This window comes from Benincasa hispida, chromosome 8 (genome assembly GCF_027475165.1).
Source record: "Benincasa hispida cultivar pf3 chromosome 8, pf3_genome.v1.1, whole genome shotgun sequence".
Taxonomy (NCBI): Eukaryota; Viridiplantae; Streptophyta; class Magnoliopsida; order Cucurbitales; family Cucurbitaceae; genus Benincasa; species Benincasa hispida.
This window is the reverse complement of record NC_143485.1, coordinates 60,269,114-60,280,714: the sequence shown is the minus strand read 5'-3', so window position 1 is coordinate 60,280,714 and position 11,601 is coordinate 60,269,114. Positions and strand designations below refer to the sequence as shown.

The 11,601-nt window shown below is 35.5% G+C and overlaps 1 protein-coding gene and 1 long non-coding RNA gene across 3 annotated transcripts; both read right to left on the bottom strand.

Moving 5' to 3' along the window:
- Nucleotides 1-5,446: 5,446 nt before the first annotated feature.
- On the bottom strand, nt 5,447-7,344 carry LOC120082627 (uncharacterized). 2 transcript variants are annotated; one of them, XR_005483228.2, is made up of 6 exons: nt 7,054-7,344; nt 6,850-6,955; nt 6,403-6,719; nt 6,260-6,318; nt 5,813-5,872; nt 5,447-5,630 (listed from the first exon to the last, which is right to left on the bottom strand). It is a non-coding gene; the product is annotated as an uncharacterized LOC120082627 (long non-coding RNA). The 2 variants fall into 2 exon arrangements; XR_005483229.2 differs by having other exon boundaries at nt 6,415-6,719.
- A 1,359-nt stretch (nt 7,345-8,703) lies between these two features.
- On the bottom strand, nt 8,704-10,749 carry LOC120082525 (uncharacterized). The gene is made up of 2 exons (XM_039037727.2): nt 10,268-10,749; nt 8,704-9,472 (listed from the first exon to the last, which is right to left on the bottom strand). The coding sequence occupies exons 1-2, from the start codon at nt 10,599-10,601 to the stop codon at nt 8,940-8,942; spliced, it is 867 nt and encodes a 288-aa protein (XP_038893655.1). The 5' UTR covers nt 10,602-10,749; the 3' UTR covers nt 8,704-8,939.
- Between the last annotated feature and the right edge of the window lie 852 nt (nt 10,750-11,601).

The following is an 11,601-nucleotide window of genomic DNA, read 5'->3' as shown; positions in this document are numbered from 1 at the left end:
AACACAATTCCAAATGAAAGATTTGGGTGATGCTCAATACATTCTAGGAATACAGATCTTTCGAAATCGAAAGAATAGAACCCTAATACTATCTCAAGCATCTTATATTGACAAGTTGTTGTCAAGATATAATATGCAAAATTTCAAAAGAGGTATATTACCTTTTAAACACAAAATTCATCTGTCAAAGGAACAGTGTCCTAAGACACCTCAAGATGTTGAGGAAATGACAAGAATTCCATACACATATGCAGTTGGAAGTTTGACGAACGCAATGTTATGTACACACCCTGACATATGCTTTGCAGTTGGAATCGTCAGCAGGTTCCAATCCAATCCAGGACACAGTCATTGGACTGCTGTCAAAAACATCCTCAAGTATCTAAGAAGAACGAGGGATTATATGCTTGTGTATAGACCTAAGGATTTGATACTTACCGGATATACTGATTCTGATTTCCAGACTGACGTAGATTCAAGGAAATCTACTTCAAGGTCAGTTTTCACTCTCAATGGAGGAGCTATAGTTTGGAGAAGCATTAAGCAAAGTTGTATCGCTGACTCCACTATGGAAGTAGAATCCGTAGCCGCATGTGAAGTCGTTAAAGAAGCAGTATGACTATACAAATTCTTGGCTAACTTGGAAATAGTTCCAGATATGCACCTACCTATCACACTATATTGTGACAACAATGGTGCTGCTGCCAACTCAAAAGAACCAAGGAGTCATAAACGTGGAAAACATATTGAAAGAAAGTATAGTGCACCGAGGAGACGTGATCGTCATGAAGATAGCCTCTGAAGACAACCTTGGTGGTCCATTTACGAAGGCCCTCTCGACTAAAGTGTTCGAGAGTCACCTGGTTGGACTAGGACTCCGAGCAACGTAATCTAGTGCAAGTGGAAGAATATCTATGGTATTTGTGATGCCTTAGTTTATTGCATTTTCCCTTTATGTTTCTCAACATTGTATTGTATATACTTGTTCTCACTAGAGTTTTAGTCTAAGTGGGAGATTGTTGGGAATGTCCTAGAACTCGTAGTTCGTGTTAAACATTCTATTTATTAATAAAATATTATTGAGTATTTTATTCAATAAAGTTGTTGATTTTTCATTCTATTATGAAAATCCAATAAACATATCCATGGCTATAGTATGAATACTTTAACTTTATGTGGTGACATAAGCAAAATCAAGTTAATAGTATATAGCCTAAATGGTCTATAAATATATGGATGAAATTGGGTATCTCATCCTGGTAACACTATTAGATGCGGTCAATTTTATATAGGTAATACAAATGATATGATCCACTCATCATTCATGTAGAGGCATGTGAGTAGGGGCATCCTATGCAATGAGTTTGCATATAGATTGGACCATGAAACAGTCACTTTTCTTTATAACGACCGCTTATTATTAAAACTGACTATTTCATACTTAAGTAACCTAGGATAACTCGATTTTAATCTTGAGCTAGCTATGAACTCCTGTTTATTCGGGATTATCCTTTGATATGCATGAGTGAGCATAGTCCAACAACACTACTCAATAAACCTTCCATTTTGGGGATAAGATCGGATAGATAGCTGAGGACATAGCTCTGCAAGATGAAATGGACTCCTACCCATTTTAGGGTTAGCAAATAAGTTGTTCTCTTAAGTGCTGATTCCAGGTCTTGAATAATCGGAACCCCGCCTTCTCACGGTAGAGAAGGACATGATTCATAAGTAGTATTTTGAATCAAATTGTTCATTGGAGGATCAATGGGAACTTAAGGAACAAGATGTATTTATAGGGGTAAAACAGTAATTTTGACCCAGCTGTAATTATGAACAACTTGTGAAGGATCGACTTACTGATTATGGTTTATATGGATAGAAATATATCTACAGTGAGGAGAGTACAACTATCAAGCTATAGTGATGTGTCTTGATAGTTAATGAATAGTAATTGATTCGGTTAAAGAGTTTTAACGAATTAATTACAGATCGTTGAAGCTCATGATCTGTAGGTTCATTAGGTTCATCTACTAGCTCATTAAATTGGAATAACAAATTGAGTATTGATGTATGAAATTAGGGTTATGAATTTGAAATGTTCAAATTCATTTTTTCAGGGTTTTCAATTGATTGTATATGATACAATTATAAATGTTTGATTTAATTGAAATTAAATGAAATTGGAAAATCAATTAATATTTAAATTATGATTTAAATAATTGATGTATTGATGATATTGTATTAATTTAATATTTAGATATTAAATTAAAATTAATTTTTAATTAAAAAGTTTAATTAAAAATCAATTAAAAAATGGTTTTATATAAATTAATTTTATAAAATTAATTTAAATAAAATGATTTTTAAAATCATTTTAGGTTAATGGATTTTTCCAATTTTAGGGAAAATCCACTAACATGTTTGATGGAATATTATCAAATTCCAATTGATTTTGGTGATGATCTTCAAGCTGGAGCTACCCACCATGCAACCCTATACATTTGCATGATTTTTACCTATATATTGAAGCTCCATGCATGAAGATCAGAGAGGGTGCTGAAATATAATTTCTGAATTGATAACCTGAAAACCCTACATTCTTCATCAATTCAACTTGTTCAAGTGTTTCTACCACACATTCCAGCTTGAGCATAATAGAGAAGATCTCGGTGGTAGTCCTCTCGGTGATTCAAGCTTTATCTTGGTGTCTTTCAGCTGAATTCATGGAGGAATCTTCATAGGTAATATGTGTTTCAAGCCATCTTTTTTGAATATCATATGAACAACATGTTTAAAACTTAAATTAAATGTAGTTTAAGTGCTTATTGATTTTGTAGTCCGTTGCATGATATTTCATTCCTTCAATATGCCGCACCTTGTCTAGGGTAAGTGGGAGATGTTGTTGGGGTATAGAATATGTCCTAGTTTATTATATTTTGTACTGTTTTCTATTGTACATTAGTCTCCCAAGGCTTTAGGACAAGTGGGAGATTGTTAGGATTGATGTCCTAAATCTCCTGGTAGTCTCGTAGTTTGTAAACATTCTGTAAACATATTGTTATTAATAAAATAAATATTATTTTATAAGCATTTACTCAATCCAATAAACTAAGATCCATGGTTATTTTATGTAACTTAAGCATGTATGTGGAGACATACAAGTGGATCATGCCTTAAGTAATAACCTAAATGGTCCGTAGTAGATGGATAAAGGAGGGATACGTTATCCTGATGACATTACAGATACGACCCGCTTTGTAGATGTTACAAATGTTGTAAAGTGTTACAAATGGTCTGATCCTGATCATTCATGTGGAGACATGAGAGCGGGGGTATCCTATATAAAAATTTTGTATAAGGCCGGATCACGAAATGATTAGTCTCCTTATAGAACATTGTTGATAATTTAGACTTACATATCACTAGAATGACCATAAGTGACATGACCTTAATCCTGAGTGAGTTGGAAACTCTTGCTCATGAGGGCAGTCCTTTAATTTGTATGAGTGAGAGTGGCCAGAATGCCAACTCAACAAGCTTACCATTTTGGGGACTCGTCTGATTGGGGAGTTGGTAACTCAGCTACACAAGATGTAATTCATACCTTCCCAGAGCAGGGGTAAATAGATACATTTCTCCCTTAAGGGTTGATTCTGGGTCTTGAACACAGTGGCCACACCCTCTCCTGGCCCGAGAGGACTTGGTCATAGTGGGACTATGACTTATTGTTCATTAGAGGAATCAATGGCACTTAAGGAGTTAGATGTAACTATAGGGGTAAAACGGTAAATTGGCCCAACTATAATTACGAGTGATTTGTGAAGGATCATCACACTGTTGATTTGTTATATGGACACAGAAATATATCTGTAATGCGAAGAGTGCAACTGTCAGTCTTTAGTGGAGTGCCCAACAGTTAACGGATGGTGAATATCGTGATTAAAGAGTTTAGTCAGTTATTCACGTACTGTTGGAGCTTCAAGCTATAGGTCCATAAGGTCCCCTTGGTAGCTTAATGGGTTCAAATTGAGAATCATATTTTGGGTTAGTTTGAAGTGTTCAAATTAACAAGAGAAAATTCAATTATATGTGATATAATTGATACAATGTATTTGATACATTATCATTGGAGGAATTAATATAAATATGATTTATATTAAATACCATAAGATAGAAAAAGAACTATGGTTTATATGTTGCATATGATGCAATATTAAAACTATAGGTTATAAATATAACATAATAAGTTAGTTATTATATTTATTTATAATATATTAATTATGTAATAATTAATTATTCTTTTTCTTAATAATCTACTTGAGTGGGAGGTTATTTTGCAATTTATGGTCACTGTGAGATAAAAAGAAAAATGGTTTTCCAAATCAGATAATGATGGATTATTGTATCGTTTCACAAAAAGAAAACTATCGAGTAAAAGAGTTTTACTAAACGATAGTGTCTCACAGCCTAAACGATCAAGTATCGATTTTACTATACGATGGTTACTCGTTGCTACATGATCGAGTAGCAAGTCTATACGATAGGCTTCTTACTATATGATCGAGTATCAAGTCTATACGATAGGCTTCTTCCTTCTCCCACTTACTCGATCGTCTACTCGATATTTTACCTCCTTCATTCCTCTAACCAAAGTCATACAAAGCCCACAGCTCCTGGATTCTCACACCGAGAATACCGAGGTAACCTTTGTGGTGGTGAGCACGAAATCGGAAATCTTATTGTCTTGTGAATCTTCAAAACAAAACCTTCGCTCTGGAGTCTCCGCTTTCGCTCGGGTAGGCTCAAGATCCCGGGCTTTCCCCCTTATCGACCAGACGAAGGAGTTCTTGTTCTGTTCGAGGGTTGAGGATCATCTAGTTGATCGTTGATATCAAGTTCTGATCGTTGCGTTCAAGATCGTATTGTTGGACGCGTTGCTGAACGATAGAGGGATACTTGAAGAAATGGTTATTCAAAAGTATGGCATAATCTATCCCTAGTTTTTTCTTTAAGAAGCATGATGTAATTTTATCGTTATGCATAATCTGTCCTTTTAGACTGTAATTGTTTGTATTTTGTCTCAATGGAGTTTGGAATGATCCGCTTCCAATCATTGATTCTCTATTTAGAGTTCCTTCACACTTGACATTGGTGGTATGTCAAGTTTATTGATTCTTGATATTGATTACGTATCATATATGATAACTCTTGACGTTTTTTATTTGTCGAGTATATGTCCTTTTTTTTTTCCAAATTAAATGCCCCAATTGATATTCTCATTTTTGCCTTGTATTCAAACAATACAATTACATCAACTAAATAAACATTAAACATTTAAGATCTATCAACTCAATATATTCACTAAAAATTCCATATGTCAACTATGACCTTTCATATGAATACTCCTCACAAATTACAACAATATTTCTCTTTCACATGTACATGCACAAAATAAAATCTCAATTATTGCTTTTGTATACAAAACTAAACTTTCAACAAACATAAAAGTGATAAATTGTTTAATGAGTAACCTCTCAACAAAGTACATTATTTAATCTATACATTGAACTTTAAAGTCTAAAGATCGAGAATTAAGGGTCAGGCAAGCCATGTTTAAGCAAGACAACCTGCAAAATAGAATAAAAGGCGATAACATCAAATTTCAAAATATAGAAATAAGTGTAAAGATACAACAATGACAAAAAGTCATGCACAAGAAAAAATGTACATGATTGGCTTATTTTATGCAATGGAAAAATATCATACTTGAAACTTAAAAAATATCTACAACTTAAAGTTAGGGACTTACTAGGATTTCATTCATTCTCTTTTGACCATATCCAGCCTCAAGAGGAACAATTACCTTTCACTGCAAAACAAAAGAAGATGAGAGAGATTTGAGAAAATATAATAAAGAGGAAGAAGATTATCAACAAATCAAGCATATGCTAAAATTTAAAATAGAAGAATGCAGATATCTTTCCCCAAACTTTCACAACTTTCACAACTTATCTTATTTACAAACAATAAAAATTAGAAAATATTGGAAGCCCAATCTAATCTACAAGCAATAAAAAAATTCTTCAAAATTCATTCACCAAAATAATCAATTAACTCCAAATAAATTACCCAAAGTGTGGCTTGATTCGAATGCCACTTCAAAACTACAACAAAGTAATCCAACCTACGAAAAGTTCAATAATAATAATTCCAGCAACTATGTAACAATTCCAAAAGAGTTTCAAGGTCTTAATACCTATCAAAACGTTCAAACATAGTTAACTTTGCTGGATAGTAGCTCCAATCCCTTGGAATCTTTTAATTGAACATCAAAAATTGAAAATAACTCAATTATTAGACCAATACTTTAATGGGTAACAAAGAACTATTAATACTAACCTCCAAACTTACCAAACCCTTGCCAAGACCAATCTCAAACCTATTGGACAGCAACTCAACTCCTTTCAACACTTCAAAATCAATCTCATCATCAAACATTCAAACAAACAAATCATTACAGATGCTGCTGCATTATAGCCCAAATCATAAATTCATACCATTACATCCAAAACACTTACCCGAAGTATTTGCTAAAATCGATGCTTCAATAGTCAATATAATCATCCTTGAAAAATACTTATAATATTAAATATTTACCAAAAACGTCAAAAATTGATCCTTAATGCTACTGGACAATGGCTCCAAAGGCTCTAAACCTTCAATCAAAAACCAAAATCACAATGGATATAACCAAATGAGGCTAAGAGCTGATGGGTAACAAAGATTTTCAAGGAACCCACAAAAAAAAAAAAAAAAAAAAAAAAAAAAAAAAAAAAAAATCTTTACCCAAATCCAAGGTATCGGCAAACAAACAACGACTGTTGGACGAGCTAAACACCATTTCAACGATGGCTCAGTCAACTGGAGGCACAAAACGACGGGACTGACAGAGCTGGAAAAAGAAAAAAGAAAAAAACTGGTGGTCAGCCGACTGGGTGACGACTGAGCGCAAGCAGTGAAAACGACAGTGGATCTGCAGAGCTGACGAACTCTGTTGGCTGACGCGTAGGGCGAGCGGCACGAAACGAGCGATTGAGTCTCAATCATTTGTCAAATGGCGTCTGACGGCTTGAACAACTGCAGGTGGCGCAAACTAGAGCGGCGGTGAACATCGTCGTGCGTGCAGCTACGATCTAGCGGGAACAAAAGTTGGCTGTATGGCTGTCGGCGGTGGAAAGAGGGAAAGTCGGCTGAGGCTAGTGAGGTGCTACAAAGAGAGGGTTTCGGGGGGGTTTGTGAGAGAGAAAATGAGGGAAGGGAAGCTTTTTTGTTAGTAGGACACATTTAACCCTTATACTTATTTAAAATAATAAGTTAATTGTTTTTTTTATTTTATTTGATAACTTTGGTAGGAAGGAACCCAAATTTGAGAGGGAAATGAAAATGGGGGAGGGAGGGAGGGAAACAAAAAATAAAGATTAAAAAAAATATGATTTTTTATATTTTGCTTGAATGAAAAATATATCACGAAAGAGCTTCTTATACTTGACACGAAAAGGTGTCAAGCAAGACCTTATATTACTTGACACGAAAAACGTATCAAGTAATGGTTCGCGTGAAAATATCCGAAACATTCCGTCAATCTCCGCTTTTTTAACCTTTTTACTTGACATTTTCTTTTTCTAAAAGGTCATTCCAAAGAAACGTCAACTAAAAACTACAAGTGTCAAATAATGTAGATTTTGTAGTAGTGCAAAAATGTTTAAAATAAAAGTTTATTAATAAAATGCCACTCACTGGACTTCTCGGCTTATGTTTTTCAAAATGTTCTCCCCCAGTAGATGTCGCATGAGATCAAGGTCTACCACATTCTAAGGTTAAAATGCTATAGTGAAGCCCATGTTAGGGTTAAGTCATCTTGGTTAGGGAGGAACTTGTCTAAACATTATTATGTGATGTATTAGATAAATTATTGACTAATTGAGCTAAGAACTGTTGTGCATTCATTTAGCTACGAGGCTAGTAATCAGAGCAAGTTAAATGAATAATAGGTATCAAATAAAGGTGGTATTTGCCATCCTTACACCTCCTTTCAAGCAAAAGAAGTAACGTCGAAGGGATGTAACATAAACACCCGGTCAACCATACCAATTCCACTCTTTAGCAAAATTACTGTTAAATAATGATTTAGAATGGAAGCTAATGTATGGTTGAACAAGTACTATTATCTTTTTAAGTGATGAATGATGATTAACCCAACTTGACCTGACTTCAAAAATTGTCAAATCAACTGCATAAAATTGTAAGTTAAGAAAAATTAATAAAAAGTACGAGTTGACCAACCACTTCATTCTTCTCAAGCTGACCCAAATTACCAAAAGTAGATTGAAATGAGCAAAATCTCCACCACACCAACTAAAACAAAGAAAAATCATCCAGATAAATAAGTGGTTAATAATAGTCAACTCAATACTCAAATCATATCTCCTCCCCCGACAGACATCTAAAATTAATCTTAAACTCATGTCGCCTAAAATCAAAATTTTCTTCTTCTTCTTCTTCTTCTCCACTTTTTTTTTTTTTTTTTTTCATTTTTGTCGGTTGAAAGTGCCGAATCTGCAAATATCAGAACTGTAGAGTCTGTAAAACATAGCATTTTCTTATTTGCAGTTTTGTACGACTATCATGTTGGGGAAAATGTTGAGAAACACCATTCCTTCTGACATTAACCAACGAAAGGTAAAAAATTTGACTATCAAGTACAAGAAGTCCTGAATTTAACATTTTCTCAACGCAAGGAACCTCAAGAAGACGTAACAAAATGTGTGTGTGTGTGTTTTCTGGTGGTGGGGGTGGGGGTTGGCGGGGGGCGCTGCTGCTATAAGAGTAAACAAATCACAGGAGCTTGAAAAGTAAAGCTTCTAAAAATAAGGCATTTAAGTAGCCCTTGGAGTGGCCCACTCAACTCTAAGGATGAGATTATCATAACCATATCCATTCAGTTTGTTGATTGCTCTTTGAGCATCCTCACGGTTCACAAAGTTCACGAAACCAAATCCTCTGTTCATACCAGTCTTCTGATCAACTGCAACATAAACTCGGCTAACCACACCAAAAGGTCGGAAAAGCTCAAGCAGGTCAGGCTCTCTCGTATCCTCCGAGAGGTTGGTGACACGAACAGAGTTCTCATCGTTCCTACGTCTCATATCAGTTCCACTCCTGTCTGCTCCTGCTCTCATACCTGGAGGAACATATGTTCCCTTTGTTGCACCAGGTGCAGCAGCTGTAGCCTCTGGTGCGGAAGTCTTATCCAATCCCTCACCTTGCGGTGCCAAGTCTTTGTAAGGGCACCTTGAGGTCCAGTGATCACCCTTTTTGCCACAAGTACGACACACCATAAGAACAGCACCACCTTTTCCAAGTTGAGCTAGAGGGTCTCCTGCCACCTTTGGCTCTTCTGGTTTGCTACCTGTAATCATTTTCGTTCATCAGAAGAAAATTTATTGGAATAAGGCAGAAAAAAATGGCATCTAATTTAGCCTGTAAAGGATTAACGCGACCAGGGTGTTAAAAGGGTACAGATATACACACAATACTTATGACAAAAGCAAAGGCAAATTCTCAACACTATGTAGTAAAAAAATTAATGATAACATAATGGGTAGAGCGTTTTGAAGCGGCGCAGTTAAATGCATCCCATGGTGTTCTCTTTCTCAGCCCTATGTTAATTTCTCTATTCAAGATATTTGTTTGAATTGAAGTGCATTTATTTTCTCTAAGTAGTCCTTGTTATAATGTTGGTTTAGTATTGGTTTTGAACTGTTTAAAGTCCTTGTTTTTTCACTTGAATCCTCGTATTTTGAACATTGAACTCTTTTCATTTCATCAATGAAAAGTTCTTAAAAAAAAAGAATGATAATTGTCTGGATATTATTTGATAATTGTCTGGTGAAAACAATAAACGATTATTTGAACTATTCAGTTCAACTACACAACACAAGCCTGTGTAAATTCCTAAAAGTAGGAACCAAAAGCACAGTTCTGCAAATTCTATGCTACCATCCTCCCGACATCGAAAAGTGATTATCTTTTCCTTGTTTCAAATGCAAACCAAATATACATTCACACGCTTCAATGATCAAGCACCCATTTTTTCAACATTGTTGTTGGACATTTTTCGATGCTCTCCCACAAAAAACATATAAAACCAATTCCAAAATCTACCAACCAATAAATAAAATAACAAGATTTATCGAAAACAAACCAGGAGCACGAGAGCGTTCCAGGAGGATCTCCTCAGTGGAAACCATAGTAAGGCGGCTGCCGACGTCTTCGTGGACAGCGTCGCCGAACATTGCCCAAGATCGGCGGTCAACGGCGTGTTTACTGAGGCGAGCATGGGCGAGCTTGCGAGTACGCGTGGTGGTCGTGATCTTGACCTTATTACCATCTTCGTTAAACTGATATTCAATAATTTTCTTCAAGCCGTTCTCGTCTGGGCCGATAATCTTCTTAGGCAGTAGAAGAAAATCCAGATCGCCGTCGTCATCATCTAGCTCTCCCCACCGCAATTTGGATCGATTTGCCGTCTGAGCCATGACGCAGCTAATGAAGGATTAAGAGACAGAGACAGAGGCAGAGGCAGAGGCTAGGAATGCGAAGAGATAAAGCAGAATTGGGGATGCTAGTCGTTAGGGCAAGCGATTAAGGGGAAACACGGAATATTGTTGAATAATAATAGTGGAAACGATAAATTGTCTAAAATTTTCATAATTTCAATTAATAACTAATGAGGCCCCTTGACTAATTTTTTTTTTCTTTTTAGTTCTCTTTCCCACATTTGCATATAATTTTGTGCCAAATCTAAAATGGATCATTCTTTTAGTAGTGAATTTTAGAGATGTAGGATTGAAGAAGGGAAGAAATACATATGTGGCGTCCAAATACACGAAGGTCTAAAATTGAATGTGCCTAACTCGGAGCAATTTTGTATGGGTAGATTACTTCTTACCGTTGAAAAGATCTGCGTGTGTCTGTAGGGATAGTCTTCCCTTTGAGATGTGGTTTAAGATAAGAAGATGACGTATTCATGTTGCAAGGGTTGATGCCAAATAATGAATCAAGTTAAGGTATTGTTTGATAATGTTTTCGTTTTTAGTTTTCTATCTTGAAATTTATGTTCGTTTTTTTCCTAATTGTTGAGCTTTGAGAAAATATTAGAAGAGTACTTGCCAAAGGATTAAGAAAGTGATTGGAGCATGTAACTTTGGTTTCAAAATGTTAGAAGCATTTTAAGTTTGGGTGTGCTAACCTTAATTAAATTTATTTATGTAAGAGTAGGAAAAAATGTGTGAATGGTAGTCCCGTCCTAATGAGCCAATCTTAGGAAAAATCCGATTAGGACAAGAGACTAAAGCAACCCTATCCATTGCTGGAGATCAGATAAAGAGTTGTGCAAAACAACCATCCTTTAGGGAGACACTCCCAGAGTGCCTCGAGCCGATGCACTAATACTTTATCCAACCTAATGAGAGAGACCAAGGGTATGTTGTTACACGTCCCGCTCCCACTTACTATAAACATTCTCTCCATTTACCT